The 15,893-nt window shown below is 52.6% G+C and overlaps 4 protein-coding genes across 4 annotated transcripts; 1 reads left to right on the top strand and 3 right to left on the bottom strand.

Annotated features, from left to right (window-relative positions):
- Positions 1-740: 740 nt before the first annotated feature.
- J4E93_001277 (uncharacterized protein) lies at positions 741-1,433 on the bottom strand (the record flags this gene model as incomplete). Its single annotated transcript, XM_049339229.1, has 1 exon — positions 741-1,433. One exon carries the CDS (start codon positions 1,431-1,433, stop codon positions 741-743), a length of 693 nt encoding a protein of 230 aa, XP_049203186.1.
- Positions 1,434-1,887: 454 nt separating this feature from the next.
- On the bottom strand, positions 1,888-2,780 carry J4E93_001278 (uncharacterized protein; the record flags this gene model as incomplete). Its single annotated transcript, XM_049339230.1, has 2 exons — positions 1,888-2,660; positions 2,777-2,780. The coding sequence occupies 2 exons, from the start codon at positions 2,778-2,780 to the stop codon at positions 1,888-1,890; spliced, it is 777 nt and encodes a 258-aa protein (XP_049203187.1).
- Positions 2,781-3,679: 899 nt separating this feature from the next.
- Positions 3,680-5,330, bottom strand: J4E93_001279 (uncharacterized protein; the record flags this gene model as incomplete). The annotated part of the gene is made up of 4 exons (XM_049339231.1): positions 3,680-4,697; positions 4,746-5,115; positions 5,163-5,250; positions 5,310-5,330. The coding sequence occupies 4 exons, from the start codon at positions 5,328-5,330 to the stop codon at positions 3,680-3,682; spliced, it is 1,497 nt and encodes a 498-aa protein (XP_049203188.1).
- A 1,934-nt stretch (positions 5,331-7,264) lies between these two features.
- J4E93_001280 (uncharacterized protein) lies at positions 7,265-12,253 on the top strand (the record flags this gene model as incomplete). The annotated part of the gene is made up of 3 exons (XM_049339232.1): positions 7,265-8,206; positions 8,255-11,711; positions 11,796-12,253. The coding sequence occupies 3 exons, from the start codon at positions 7,265-7,267 to the stop codon at positions 12,251-12,253; spliced, it is 4,857 nt and encodes a 1,618-aa protein (XP_049203189.1).
- Positions 12,254-15,893: the final 3,640 nt, after the last annotated feature.

A 15,893-nucleotide genomic window follows, 5' to 3' on the forward strand; every position in this document is an offset into this window, starting at 1 on the left:
ACCCAAAGTTTCTTATCGACAATAAGTTCTCGTTAACTAAGATCCTCCTATTTCATCCAGTACTTGAAAGTGACGCGCTGACCCTGGGGATACGCGTAGAGAGGTTCACGTGCAAGACACGCTAGCGAGTCAGAACGGGAAGGAACGAGGGGCACGAGATGGCTGGGAAATGAGCAATTGAACAGATGTTCGATATGGAATCTAAAAGCGAGAATTCTTCTTTATGAATGTATGAACGGAGTCTCCTCTCGGATCCTGCGGATGCATGGTTATCAATACTCCTACATACGCTGAGCCGCGTTGGCGCATTGAAACCCCGCGCTGCTCATCGCGAGATATCGCTGTGAGCAACCCTGGAAACTACAGGCGTCTCCTCGTCGTTTCTTCTTCTCAGCTGAGCCCAAGGTCATCTTCACACTGCTCGATCGTCGGGTTCAGCTTCGATTGCGATTGACATTGATGGCATTAGTCGTTTGTTGGTCGTTCGTTCGAACTTGTTGCAACCTTGCCCAGGTGCCGTGGGTGCTGGCGAGGAGATGCGCGATGCCCATTTCAGTTACGGCATGTTCGGTCCCACCCCTTACTGCATCAAACCCCCACTGGTGCAACGCATGCTGCAAGTCAATAGTGGACTGCCCATGGCAGCACTGCCCAGGTGATTCCGTCCTGTCTCCATCCCGTGCTTACAGCAAGAAAAGACCTCCCACCATAGACTTGCAACCCATCCGTACCAGGTGCCATCATTTCTCATCTCCCTCATCCCTCAACTTCCAACCCGACGTCTCACGATCACTCCACGCAAGCGAGACCCTCACTTTCAACCCCTCTTTCTCTGCCAGTAGCCTGTTAACCTCCCTCAGCATAGCTTTTGCGAAAAGCGCTGTCTCCAGCGTCTCAGCAGCGTGCAAGACCGGCAATGTGAGAACACTCCAGCCAGCATCATTCTGTGAAGAACGAGCGTCGATCTGCTGAGGAGATGAACCAGGATTTTTGATAGCAATTGCCCTGACTTCATGTCTCTCCTTTCTCTTCTTGAAATTCGCCCTTTCCATCACTTCTTGTGCTATCCTGAGTGTTCTCCTTTGTTGCGCGCTGAGATAGATGGATTTGGGTATGTTGGTCGTGATATTCAACGATTCGCCGGCGCCGGCCATAGCTCTGTCTATTGCGGTTTGTAGGCCTTGAAGGATAGCGATCTCCCGGGGTTCCAAATGACGGTTGTGAGGCTCGCAGAATGCTCGGATAGAGGTCAGGGGTAATTCGCGGGCACGTCTCGTGCCTGATGGGATGGTGGCTATGGGCCGTGAGCCTCCGTCGTCCTCCCTCTTGACCCTCTTCCTTGTGTGCTCGTCGTTGACTGCGGCTATATAGTTGCGAACGTCGCCCACTCTTGGGTGGGTTTTACGCTTCCTGCTTATTGACATTGGGCTCATAGTGTCGTGCGCGTGTTCTGGATGTGCGAAGTTTTGATATGTGAGAGACGAAGTTGCACTCATCAGAGGGGCTGTTGCTATTTAATAGGAAGATGAATGCAGTGTGTATGTCGTTTGTGTTACGGGAGTTGTGAGTCACTCATCGTTATGGGTCATCGCAGTACCATGGAATGGGATGGGATGGAACCAGATTTCGAGGTTATCGCACCCAGACTGTCTGAGTCACTCATCAGAGGAAAGGTGTACCAAAAAAAGCAGTTCAATTGTTCCAATAGAACCAATATTACACTGGACGGAAATTACCTCGGTACAACAAATGAAATTACAAAGAGTGCTTGGCGGAGACCAGAAGTCTACCCGCACACAACCCAGAGAGCCCGCTCCTACTACTAGTAATACAAGAAAGCCATCCCGGCTACAAATTTTCTACAAGAAGGTACCAAACATACCACATCTATAACTCTAATAACCGCAATTCCCCCTCACACAACGTAAACTTCAGCCCCCTACTCGCAAGCAAATTAGAAGCCGCTTGAGCGACAGTATTTCCAGACTCATCATTCAACACCAACATGCCCACAACCTTCTCAACCTTCTTAACCTCCTCAATCTTCTCAACCTTCTTAGCCTCCTCAACCTTCTCAACCTTCTCAACCGGCGCCGCCGCCTGTTGTGCAGGCACCGACGGACTCTTGACAGTCCTTGCCCGACAATTCTTAGTCTTCCTCCTACTAGGAGTCGCCATCGGATTAGCATCTTTCATCCTCTTCATCAACTCGGTGATGAGGCGATTCTGTTCTCGCTTGAGACTAATGCCATCAGATTCAAATGGTTGATGCGGGATCTTCTTAATCGCGGAGTGGACATCAAAAGATAGTGCGCCGTGGTTGAAGACCCAGTCGATTTTCGTTTGGATGATGTTAAGTTGCTCGAGTTCGAAGGCGGTGAAGTTGCGGGATGAGCCGATTTTGCAGATTGCGATAATATCGTTCTCCGGTGTGCGGCGCATAGGAGGGGCGTTTGGCTCTGGGTTGGAGCTGGAAGGCTCTAGGTTAGAGCTGGAGGGCTCCAACCTGATGCGAGGGATACCGGTGCCGGAGACGGAGGGGGTTGGCTCGGCTCTTATGCGCTTGGAAGTTGGTGATCCTGTACAGAAAGAATCGTCTTCGAGGAGTCTCTTGGATGCTAGGCGGTTCAATGACGCTTGAGATGGGTTGGCCTTGATTTCTGGTCGGGCGTATCTGCTAGACGCCAAGGAGTTCTGAGTGGTCCGAGCGGCAGTCGTCTAAGCAGCTGGGGCAATCGCAGGCTTAGTATCTGGAACAGGCGTCGAAAAAGCTGACCCATGGGCTGGTACGGCCTGACCGACAGTCACGTTGTTCCCTTGTAGCACCGAGTTCGTCGTGCGTGTAGTTGCATCCATAGTACCTACGGTGCTCTCCCGCTCCTGCTGGCGATATTCCTCTTGCTTGATATTATACGGTTCCTGAGTCTGCTCCATCTTGACATTGCTTGGAGCCTGCTCCATCTTCATATTGCTCGGAGTCGCCTCCATCTTGACATTGCTCGGACCTGGCGGAAACGGTGCAGCTGAGATCGTCGGACTCGGTCCGGGGGTCAAGGTTTGTTTTTGGTCGAGGCCTGCCTCCGACTTGATGTAGACATGGCTTTGGTCGTACGAAACGTGCGCCATTGTAGTTGTCAATGAGCTAGAAAGTGATAAAATCTGAACTTTGGCGTGACGGTGGCGGAGAGGGGTAAAACGGCCGATGGCGATGCTCTCAGGGATGCGTGTCGGAAATGGCACCGGTAGGTAAGGATCGTCGAAGGAAGGAATGTGAAATCGACGATGCGATTAGTCGTAAGAAATGCCGTCCTCGCAAGGTGGCTCGATGCTATTAATCTGATAGAGAGTTGGAAGGCAAACAAAGTACTCGATACCTACGTGCTAAACGGCCGAAAGGACAGGATGGCACAGGTACGCGTTGCGCTGGGCTACGCGTTACGCTAAACTCCAAAGTCGCGAACATGACACGCTAGCGGCTCCCTTCGATAGTTCTTTTTGCAGCATGCACGGCACATTCCTTCCTCATGAATTCGACGAATGGTTCTGCACTGCGGTATCTGTCGAGGCTGAGCACAAATCTCCTCATGATCTGTACTTGTTGTCAGGCATATGGAGGAAATGAAGTAACGTGTGGCGGGGCTTCTCGACCCCTCGGCGCAAATCAGTCTGTATTGATTCTCTACTCTCCTTGGAGCGGCTGGCCATTACCGCCCATTGTGATCGTCTTTGTGACAGTGTATTCCTCGATACCAAGATGGCTTCCCTCTCGTCCAAAGCCGGACTCCTTCACGCCTCCGAAAGGTGCCGCAGCATCGGAGATGAGACCGGTGTTAACACCGACCATACCGACCTCCAGAGCTTCAGCTACCCTGTAAACTCTTTGAATGTCTTTGCTGAAGAAGTAGCCCGCGAGTCCTACGTCAGCTGCATTGGCGAGCTTGACAACGTCGGCTTCGGTATCGAAGGGGAAGAGTCCGGCGACAGGGCCGAAAGTCTCGTCTTTGGCGAGTTGCATGTCCTTGGTCATGTCGCGGAGGACAGTGGGTTGGTAAAAGTTCTCACCAAGATCAGGTAGCTTTTGTCCACCGAACAGGACCTTGGCGCCGTTCTTGACGGCATCCTGGACGTGGGCATCCACCTTGTCGACGGCACGGTCATGGATGAGAGGTCCATGTGTAGTGCCCTCTTCGTAGCCCCCACCAACCTTGAAGCTCTTAACCTTTTCAGTGAACTTTGTGCAGAACTCATCGTAAATGCCGGACTGAACATAAATCCTGTTGGCGCATACGCAAGTTTGGCCTGAAGAACGGAACTTGGATGTAATAGCTCCGGTCACAGCTGTCTCAAGATCGGCATCGTCGAAGACAATGAAGGGTGCGTTTCCGCCAAGCTCGAATGATAGCTTCTTGAGCGTATCCGAAGACTGCTTCATAAGAAGCTTGCCGACACCGGTCGATCCTGTGAAGGACACTTTCTTGACTGTCTTGCTTGATGTGATTGTCTCGCCGACTTCAGGTGTGTTCTTGAGCGCTGTAACGAAGTTGACGACACCCTTGGGGATTCCAGCTCGGTGCGCGAGCTCGGCGAGAGCAGCCGCTGTAAAAGGTGTCTCGCCGGGAGACTTTGCGACGACGGTGCAACCAGCTGCCAGAGCTGGTCCAATCTTTCTCGTGATCATAGCTGCAGGGAAGTTCCATCTGGCAACGTTAGCCATATCTCTCTCTCAAGTGAATCGCAATACATACGGTGTGATCAATCCAACAACACCAACAGGCTCCTTGATTGTGAACACCCGGTTACCAGCGACCGTTGCCGGAATGGTGGCTCCATACATGCGTGGTGCCTCTTCTGCGAACCACTCGTAAAAGGACGCAGCGTAGTTGACCTCTCCCTTAGCATCCGCCATAGGCTTTCCGTTCTCCCAGGTTATGAGCTTCGCCAGATCATCCGCATTATCCATCATCAATTGGTACCATTTCCGTAGGAGCCGTGAGCGCTCGCGGCCGGTGAGTTTGCGGAAGGAAGGGAGTGCGGCGGCTGCTGCTGCGATGGCGGCTTCGGTGTCTGCGCGGTCCATCTCAGGCATGGTGCCTATGAGCTTGCCTGTTGCCGGGTCTGCTGCGTGTTAGAGGGACTCTGGATGGACGGTGGGGTAGGAATACCATTGACCTCAAAGGTCTTGCCTGACTTTGCGTCTATCCATTCTCCGTTGACATATGTCTGGTTCCTTAGGAGAGACTTGTCGTTGAGCTGTATGCGGTCAGTAGCTGGTCGTCGCGGATGATCGCGCAAACGGAGTAGGAACGTACCGGTGGTACTGAGTGGCCCATGTTTGCGTATCCTCGCGAGACAATTGATGGTAATGATCTCTTCTGAAAGTGACTTCTGTAAGCTTGTTGACGTCCGAGAAATCGAGTTGCTGTCACAATAGAGCGCATGGCGTCTGGAAGTGGGTGTGAAGATCGATTATAAACTACCGCGAACTCGGCCACTCTAAAGGCGGCACGCGTGGAAATAAAGATAGCTTAGCCCACCTGAAGACGTCAATCTCTCGTAGACTAGGATCCCGATAGGTTTGGCGGAGCTTCGAGAGCCTATGACGTTGGGCAGAGCTATGGCCAAACTGCGGGGTTCGGCTTCTTCTGGTGGGATGGATGCGGACAGCTCGGAGGCAGCTCCGCAGTGCTCAATGACAACGTAAGAATAATGAGCTGTGTATCAAGGAGATCCCAATTGAAGAAGCTGCATGCGAAATTCGAGTAACTTTTGCTATGACTTCAAGGAAGGGTGACATGCTAGGCAGAGTGTTCGCGTATATGGCGTATACAGCGTCAAGAGCGTGTACTTTGTTCGGAGATAGAGCATTGCAACATTAGTGAAGCATATCGGCCATACCTTGGGAGCTGAATTAGATGAGGGAGATTACTTGTTGAGTTGAAGAGAAGCTGGTATCGAAAGTGGTTGGACTGTTCCTTCGTCAAGATCGTGGGGCTCATTCAGTGCTGGTCTCTAGCGATTGTTGAGATGGGCCCTGACGATGCACGAGTGTAGAGGCTCCAAGACCACACCGATACCCTACCCGACGGCGTTGGCGCATAAGATCGCATGAACCAGCGTAAATATAACCATGGTTTTCCTGGAATTTATGTACGAAAAACTCAGACAGCGCTCAGGGCGAATGCGGCCTAAGTCTAGTCGATGTTCGTGGCGACATGGAGCAATCACCCGACAACCTTGGAGGGTACGAAGGCACCCACCCTAACATGCACATTGAACCCACAAACACAACAATTGTTCGATGAAAACCATTGCCTCCTGCAAAGAATTATCAACATGTAAGTCGCACTGTTTGAGAATGTTATTGGTCACCGCTGGAGTATGGACGTGTTCCCACGACCACAGCAACAGTCGTGAAAGACATATCTACAACGAAAACAAATATCCAATCTCTGCAAATGTAAACTAATTCCAGACTTAAGCGTCGTGAGTTGACAGCTCAGGGGTGGCGTTGAACTGGGTCGCTCCAGCACGTGGTGCACGTGCATAGTTCGCTCTTCCCCACACATGGCAGCGAGCTCTAAACGCGTTAAGCTTTTAGAGCCGCATGTCGATCATGCAGGAACCGACAGCAGCAAGAGCTGCAAGTCGAAAAGAAAGAGCTCAAATAGTAGTCCAGGATGTGGCGAAAGACTCCCGAAAAGCTGCGGAACTCGCTCACTGAACATTAACTCGACTTTTGCTGTGCATTTTGACACATTTTGTATTGTTAAAGTCGAGAAAGAAAGGCGTTCGCTATTGTTGTGGTTGTGCATCTAAAAAGTGTTCCTTGCTCTAAACTCGGGTTAGGTTTTAGCGCGCTTAGGATTGGACGGGCCTTCGCGATCGCACCCCAACACCACACGCCCCTCGACCACGTCTGTCTATCTCGACTATTCGCTTCTCCGTGGCATTTATCACGACACTAATTCTGTTTGAAGTCGCTTTCTTTGAGTTCTGCGTCGTCTTGACCGGTGCATCGCGCGCTCCACATCGTTCCCACATTCACAACAACACGACGTCCAGGCGACACGCCAGGCGGCATCGCGCATACCTTCGCCATCATCGGCGCACATGCAGGAGACACTTCCCCTGCATCTAATGTCATCTTGAAGCCTAGAAAATCTACATAGGCGGTGTAAGCGCGCTCTCACCGCGACGCATCCCCGGGGCCGCTCACTCACAACATCCCGCAGGACCGCATTAGGCCTCACCGCGACGAGTCCCCATGTCTAGCCGAGCGAAGCGCAAGTTCGACATCGACCCCAACGCCTCCGACCCGGACGACTACGACTACGACGACTCGGAAAAACGCGCCGCGCCCCAACGGCGCCGCACCCGACACACGCCTGGAGCTAAGAAGAAGTCATCCAAGCGGCAGCGACGCGCATACGGCGGCTCGGACATTGACGAGGACGACGAGATAGAGTCCGAAGATTCCTTCTCAGAGCGCTCCGAGTCGGAGGAGCCCGAGATCAACCCTGCGACAGGCAGAAGCGTGCGCCGCGCCACCAAGAAGCAGATCAAGTACGAGGAGAGCGAGGACGAGATCGAAGATACGCCATCCGAAGACGATTCGCCCAAGCCGGCATCGCGACGCCGAGCGCAGCCGTCTATCGAAGAGGTCGAGAAGCCTTCGCTCATCGTGAAGCTGAAGATGCCCGACCACGCCTCCGGTCGCAATCTGCGCACTCGCACAGGTAGCAAATCCCTTGCGCGCGGAAAGACACCTGAAGTGCATGGCACGCGACGTAGTACTCGCCTGTCGCACGATGTGGAGGAGCCCATTGTCCAGCTGTCGGATTCTGGCAGGCACGTCAAGGTTGTGCGCGAAGGCACGCGCAGCCCCGAGCCCGTAATCGCCCGTGCCACACGAGGCGGCAAAGGCCCGCGAATCCAGCATCCCAGTGCTATAATGGAGGCCTCACAGGAGACGTCGATGATACGCGACGACAGCCCTGGTCCCCTTGACGCGCTTCTCGCCGACGAAGAGACCCAAGTCAAAGCCAGCAAGGACAGTTCACCTGCGCAAGAAGCTCAACAGGACGATGCCGAGGGTGAAGACGATGATGACATGGAAGGTGTCATCCAAGAGTCGCAGCATGACGAAGCCGCTGCTGAGGACTCCGAAGAGGAGGGCCCCGTCACCCGTGGCGGTCGCAACACCAGGGTATGTTTGACTTGCTATATCGGCTTTGCCGCAACTAACATCTCCCAGAACCGTGCTGTTTCAGCCAAGCGTAAACGAGGCGCCGACGAAAGCAGTGACTTTGAACCTGCAGCAGAGGACGAAAAGGAAGAGGAAATGTCCGAGTCGGAACACGAAAAGGAGAAGCAGTCTGCATCCGAAAGTGCGTCAGGCTCTGGACGGCGATCGACCCGCCAACGAGGGAAAACACGGCAGTCACAGCGTAGCAGGCGCAACTCCTCTTCCGATGAGTCGGGGTTAGACCAAGACGAACTGCAGGATGAGCTACAAGACTTGGAGTACAACAAACGACGGCGCCTCTCCCGACGTAATCCTGACAAGGATGTGGCGTACGAGGAAGCGCCCAAACGCCGCGCTCGCGCTGCAGGTGTGGATTACCGGGTTGTTCGGCCGGAGCAGAACGCTGTCTTCGAGAACGATGACGATGATGGCCCTGCTCCTGAGCGACCTAGGGCAAGAGGCGGACGTTCTACATACAAAAGCCTGTGGCGCAGTCAGGGCCCCTTTGGTGGTGGCGTCGAGGCTGGCATGGGAGCTGCAGGTGGTGATTCCGATAGTAGCGACGATGAGAACCAGAAGATGCCCAAGCCTGTCGGCGGCGCAATTGGCATGACGCCAACCACCGCGACTGCGCCTACTTTCGGGTTCCCTCAGACTCACAATGCAGACCCGAAGCAAGACTCTGGCGGCGGCCCCGCCAATCTGGGCAAGGTCAAAGACAAGAAGGCTCTCGCAGATTCAGACCCTCTCGGAGTTGACCCGAACGTCAACTTTGATGGTGTTGGTGGACTGGACGACCACATCAACAAGCTCAAGGAGATGGTCATGCTTCCTTTGCTATATCCTGAGGTGTTCCAACGCTTCAAGATCACCCCGCCACGTGGTGTTTTGTTCCACGGTCCGCCCGGTACTGGTAAGACGCTTCTTGCCAGAGCTCTCGCTTCGAGCGTCAGCAATCATGGACAGAAAGTTACCTTCTACATGCGTAAGGGTGCTGATGCCCTGAGTAAATGGGTCGGAGAAGCTGAAAGGCAGCTTCGTCTGCTGTTTGAGGAGGCGCGGAAAACCCAGCCAAGTATCATTTTCTTCGATGAAATTGATGGATTGGCGCCTGTTCGCTCCAGTAAGCAAGAGCAAATCCACGCCTCAATTGTCGCTACTCTACTCGCTCTCATGGATGGTATGGATGGACGTGGACAGGTCATCGTGATCGGCGCCACCAATCGTCCTGATTCCGTAGACCCTGCACTCCGACGCCCTGGCCGATTCGACCGCGAATTCTACTTTCCTTTGCCAGACGTCGCGGGCCGACGTTCCATTATCGACATTCACACTAAGAAATGGGAGCCACCTCTGAAGCCGGAAATGAAGGATCAACTTGCCGAACTCACTAAAGGTTACGGAGGTGCCGACCTTCGGGCGCTTTGCACAGAAGCGGCTCTCAATGCCGTGCAGGGAACATACCCCCAGATTTACACTTCTGAAAAGAAGCTCTTGATTGATCCCAGCACTATCAAGATCCTAGCGAAGGATTTCATGATCTCGGTCAATAAGATGGTTCCATCTTCTCAACGAACAGTCACGGCCAGTGCAGCACCACTGGCAAAGAACATCGAGCCGTTATTACGGAAGCCACTAGCTGCGATCCTGAAGCGCATAGACGAACTTATCCCACGGAGGAAGAAACTCAGTGCACTCGAGGAAGCAGCGTACGATGATCGCGAAGACGAAAAGGGCTTCGAGCGCGAAGCCACCATGCGCAACTTCGAGAGCAGCAGAATCTTCAGACCCCGTTTGCTCATTAGCGGTCTTCAAGGTATGGGGCAGCAATATCTTGGAGCTGCTCTCTTGAACAAGATTGAAGGTCTGCACGTTCAGTCTTTCGACCTTCCGACTATCCTTGAGGACTCCACGCGAGCACCTGAGGCAGCCATCACCCAGCTGTTTACAGAAGTCAGGCGACACAAGCCCAGTGTCATCTACATCCCTTCAGTCGATGTTTGGTATCAGACACTGCCTGCACAAGCGATCAAGACGTTCAAGCTACTACTGCGAAGCGTTGGCGCGAACGAACCGATCATGCTGCTTGGTGTCATGGAATTACTCAATGAGAAGGAAAAGCCTGATCGCCAGATGATGATGGATCTTTTCTCCTTCTCACAATCCAACCAGTTCCACCTTATGCGGCCAGACCAGGAAGGGCGGGCAGAGTTCTTCAACAACATCAGTCACTACATCCGCATGTCTCCGGCCGACTTTCCTGATCCGGACAACAGGAAGAAGCGCATCTTACCTGAACTTGAGGCTGCACCCATCGTTGCTCCAGTGGTCGACCCTAAGGAGCTTGCAGCCCGCGAGAAGGCCCAAAAGAAACAGGATCGACTCACCCTCAACAAGATGAAGATTGTCATCCAACCCATCATGGACCAATTGAAGAGGAGTCACAGGAAGTTCTTCAAGCCAATCCTGGAGGAATCCTGGTACGCTTATCTGCTCGAGGAGCAAGATTCTGATCATGTGCGATCAGACCTGCCACGTGAACAACAAGAAGAGCAAGGCGTTGTGCGTCCATGGGAGTTCTCGAAAGATTCCAAAGGCGTCGACGTTTTGCTACACGTCGACAGCGGCAACAAATACTACAACTTGGACCTCGGCACAATCGAGAAGCGCCTGTCCAATGGTTACTACAAGCGTCCCGCAGATTACCTCTTCGATATCAAGACTCTAGTAAAGGATGCAAGGACTTTTGGAGATGCAGAGCGAACCCTGAAGGGCAACGAGATGATCACGAACGTTGAGGTCGATCTGGACAATTTTTTCATGCACCAAAATCCAGGGCTTCTCCAAGAGTGTGAAGCGGTCTACCAGCGCGAACTTGAGAGGGAGAGGAAGGCGCAAGAGAAGCGAGAAAAAGCCATCGCCGCAAACAAGGACTTCGAAGACGTCGCACGCGTACCTCCAGAGCAGTCCATCGGTACCACCGAGACATCAGGGCCTATCACCCTGGGTGAGCCCGTACCTGGTCGTTTGGCCATGCCACCGGTAACTCCGCTGCGAGCTCCTTACACTGAAGGCCTATCCAATGGCACCAGTGGCGAAGGCACACAGCATGCAACCAATGGCTCTACAGCGCCTTCCAACGACGACACGCATATGACTGACAGTCAGGATCTGAATGCCAATACACAACACGACTTCCAATTCCAGACACCAAGCAAAATTGAGGGCCAGGGGACCCAAACGCAAAAGTCGCAGATGTCCGGGCGGACTTTCATGGCACCGAACTCGCATCCCAACGACTACCACAACAGTGCATCCACAACGACTTCTGGTCAGAAGACGTCGAACAGATCCTCGGACAACAAGTTTGGCACTCAGAGTAGCAACGGCGCTGCACCATCTGGCGTGCCCAACTTTTCGGAGATGATGCCGGAGCCCAACGGGTCGCAGCTTCCCGACACACAAGGTTCGCCAACCCCCTTCCACCAGCGACTCCAGGTCTCCACCCGCTTCTCCCCAGAGCACAGCACTGACCACATTTCAAATACAGAAGTCCACTACGTCAGCAGCCAGCCGTCGAACTCACAGCCGTCGCAACCCTCTCAATCGTCTCAGCATGTTACTTCCATGCCTGCGCCCGCACCTCCGCATCACTCGAATCTTAACCAGATTCTCAATGACGAGGAGCCGAAGCCGCAGCTCATTCTCGATGACAGTATGGTCATCGCGCTGCATGACAAGCTGGTCCGTTCCACCTCTGGATGTTCGCTCGAGCAGTTGGAGCAGATCAACGCCGCGCTCATGGACGCCATATGGAAGCACCGCTCAGACTACAATCGCAACCTTGTCCTCAAGGAGGTCACCGAGGCATTCAACGTCATCATCAAAGACATCGAGACGATGCAAGAGATTCTCAAGTCCAGCCAAGAAGAGGAAGAAGCCGAATTACGGCGACAGTACCACTCCACACAAGACGACTGGTTCTCGCAGACACAAGCGCGTCGTTGAGCATTGGCATTATCTGTACATACCCATCTTTAGTCGGGTAGTTTGGTCCGTTTGGTCGGCATCGCGCACGGTGTTTGGCGCAGACAGGGAGGCTTATCTGAGCGTTGCGTTGGCACGCGTTTTTTTCTTGGGAGGTTATGGCATTCTTTTACGCGTTCTCAGCTTTACCCTACTCATGTACTATGACCCCACTTTTCCTTGTTCTTGTTTGTTGAGGGGTGCATGCATGGTTTGCATTGGGGGTAGGAGGGTCTTTCTGGTGGTAGGTCTGATCGCGCATTTGACGTGCGGCGCTGGGGTGGCGGAAGGGTAGATATCGAATTGATAGCGCTTGCCGCACATGAATAACTTCTTTGTACTGCGTAACATGAAACAAGTGCTTGTCATAAGAAGAGTATGGTCTAGTATTCGCGCTGTAAACCAAAAGCTAAGATATCATGACAAACAGAGAAAACAGTGGTATCCAATATGCCATCCATGCGCCACTCTCATGAACAAGTCTCATCCTATAGACGTCATGTACAAGCAAGTGCTTCCATTCGGGTCACAAGGGTAAGGATCCAGACAATCGTTGAAGCTCGACTTGCTACAATTGTAGCCGGGACAACCCGATACATGCGGTGCGCAACAGAAAATCGATGTTAGTGTAGTCGACTCTTCAGTATCTTTTCTGGTGTGACAGAGATACGGGCTCGTGCCGCAGTCGGAATCTTCTTCACACTTCGCCATAGGGGCCAAGATTGAGGGCTTTGGCGTGATTTCGGCGGTTGGGGGTTGGGATTGGTTTGAAGATGTTTGTGCGGGTGTGGATGCCGTTGCGGATGGACTTAGATTGCCGAGAATAGCGTCGAGGGTATCGCTGGTTTTGGATGTAGTAGTAAGCATCGTCGTGCCTGGGGTGGTGTTTGATGCTGATGATGGGGCGTCTGGAGAAGGTAGGGGGTTCGGTGATGACTGAGCATGTTAAATCATTGCAATTACCGTGTTTGGATCTCGTATACTTACGTCTGGATTCTTTGCATGATTGTCATTGTTTGCTCTGACTTGTGTGGGTATAACGCTGCCCAGGATGGCGCAGATCGCTACAACCGCAACAACGATCATTGCAATAGCCACGGGATGTCTTAGATGGTGTCTGCCGTAGTGCAGGCTCTTCTTTTGCTGAGTAAGTTCGCTATGACTTTGCGAGCTTATGCTGGCATTCCGGCGTGATGATCGTTGGGTTGACGCCGAATTCCGACTGCCATCCTGTGAGCCTGTTCTCGTATCTTGTCTATGAATGTTGACTGTAACTCTTTGATTGGACTGCGGTGCTGTGTTTCCCATAGAAGTCAGGCCATCGTCATTGTTGTTGCGAAGATCAAACTGCGCATTATTCGCCATGATAGGGCTGCACCATCGGAGAAGTTAGGCGAGAGATGGGAATACGTGGACGAGCGAGAGCGCATATACGGGGTGCAAGTATGCCTAAAGTTTCAAAGTCATACGATGTCCTGGAACACATAGGTAGCGCCTCTTGCCCCTGGTACACTGCTAGGGGCCGTAGCTCCGGTGAAGGACGCTCCGTGAATAGCACTTTATGCCCCCAGTGTATAGACACCCAATCGGTAGGATGAAGCAGTCGAAGTCAGAGCATATATCCCTTGCGTAAGCGCCAGCCTGATACTTTTGGAGGGTATGAAGGACCCTGAAGGCCGCCCCGAAGTCGGCTTCGACCCTAATCGGGTTCCAGGAAAAGTAGGGCTCTACGGTTTGCCTTCTTTGTATGCCTACTCATCGTCATTGATCAGATCTCGGCCAATAAATGCTCTCATATAGTTGGAAGGCCTGGCTGGAGGCGAACAAGGTAGGGCAGTAAACGGCTCATGGGCATGAATTGCTTCGACATCGACACTTCTTTCATTGAGGTACTCCCTTTCGCATGATCGAAATATGCACCAATACTCAACTGCTAATACGTCTGAATCATTGATGTCCCTGTAAGGCAGTGTTGCAAGGTGCACTCGTAGCTTGGCACCGCAAGGCTGAGTCTGGGGTCGAGGGCCAAAAGATCAGTCGCGAAGTGCCGCACAATGCTACTTACTGTAGTCGCGACGCCTTTTGCTCCTTCGGATATCCGATCTGCATATCTGCCAGTCTGTGGCTGGATAATCGAAACGTGTTGGGGCGATGTTCCGTTCCGAGGAGGTAATGTGTGTGGCTGTTGACTTGAGCTGTGTAACGATGTGAAGTTGGTGGCGCTACTCCTCATCGAGCTACGCAGATAGCGTATCAGTGATCTTCTCTACGAAATTTCAGATCCGCGTATTACATTTGGGCTTCTATGCATATGATGGCGTTATCGCCAGAATAGAAGGGATGTATGTCGGCGTTCTTCTGTCAGCATGCTTTGACCGGTCCGTGGCTACGAATCTAGCCTTGTGCTCCCGAATATGGCTTCATTGAGTGGCCACGGCATGCCAGACCGACACTATTCTGAGACCTCAAACGTGGTCGCACCTGTGCTCCTTCACCGGTAGAATATATGGTGGCCGCATCCTGCACCTTTTGGAACAAAATGCACATTCTTGCAACAGCCTTCCTTTTAGCCGTTTGGACTTGTGCGACGTATCGGCCTTGGGGCATATATGGTCATGGAGATTGTTGGGTGCGCGGCAAGTGTAAGCCAGCTGCTGGTCTATATAGCCTTGTCCTCCGGCCGCTTGGAGAAGTTATGCGCTGAACTGAAAGACGGCTACTCAACCTACCGCGAAGAAGAGTCAAATATTAGCATCCTATTGGGGATAATCAAGCGTCTCTCACGGCAGAGTATTACGAACGAAGATTCCATCCTTCCTGTGCTGATAGCGATTTCTACCCTCGCGTGCCAGGCGCTACACCTTCTACGGCCTAACAAGGTCCTTGGTATCAACTGGACCCCAATCACGGCCCACGAAAAGATCAAATCAGCGTTCCAATCTCTCGACAAAAAGAGAACGTTGCTTCATTTGTACATTTCTCAAACACATCACGACGCCCTCATAGGCCTTCGGGAGACTATTGAGACGTCTAATATGTCTTCTTCAAAGACCCCTATGACTGGAACTTCGGGTACTTCTATGAAGGATGCCTCCGACGACTCAGACTCGGAAGGACAGAGAAATATACCTAGGTCAAATGGAGGGAAACAAAAGCGAACTAGGCGTCCCCGGGTAACTATCTCTTCCAACGACTTCGCAACGAGCTTTACTGACAGTAACATAGGTGGTGATCACAAATTCCACTAACAGTGGCTTCAACTCGATCTTCAATGGCAAAAGAATTCCAAATGCGGACTTCGAAATCGATTGTTTTACACAGACTGCGCAAGGCGTAAGTGCGTTGGGAAACGAGAAACAGCCCAGCGATCGCACCCTTCTGGAAGCACTTAATAGCCGCAGCTCAGCACAAACCACCGGAAACGCTGTCCCTCCGACAGCTTATACCAACAGGACAGACCCAAGACCTGCGACTACCGAATTCGGTCAGGTAGTACGCGTTCGGCCCAGCATCGATGACGAGTCACCACGCAGTTCTTCGGATGTCTCAAACTCTGGGACTGCTTCGCAATACGACCCAGGTCCACCGATGGGTTCACGGGACAGCCAGGCGCAACCCATGT

This window comes from Alternaria ventricosa (assembly GCF_023758065.1).
Source record: "Alternaria ventricosa strain BMP 2768 chromosome Unknown scaffold_2, whole genome shotgun sequence".
NCBI classification, from domain to species: domain Eukaryota; kingdom Fungi; phylum Ascomycota; class Dothideomycetes; order Pleosporales; family Pleosporaceae; genus Alternaria; species Alternaria ventricosa.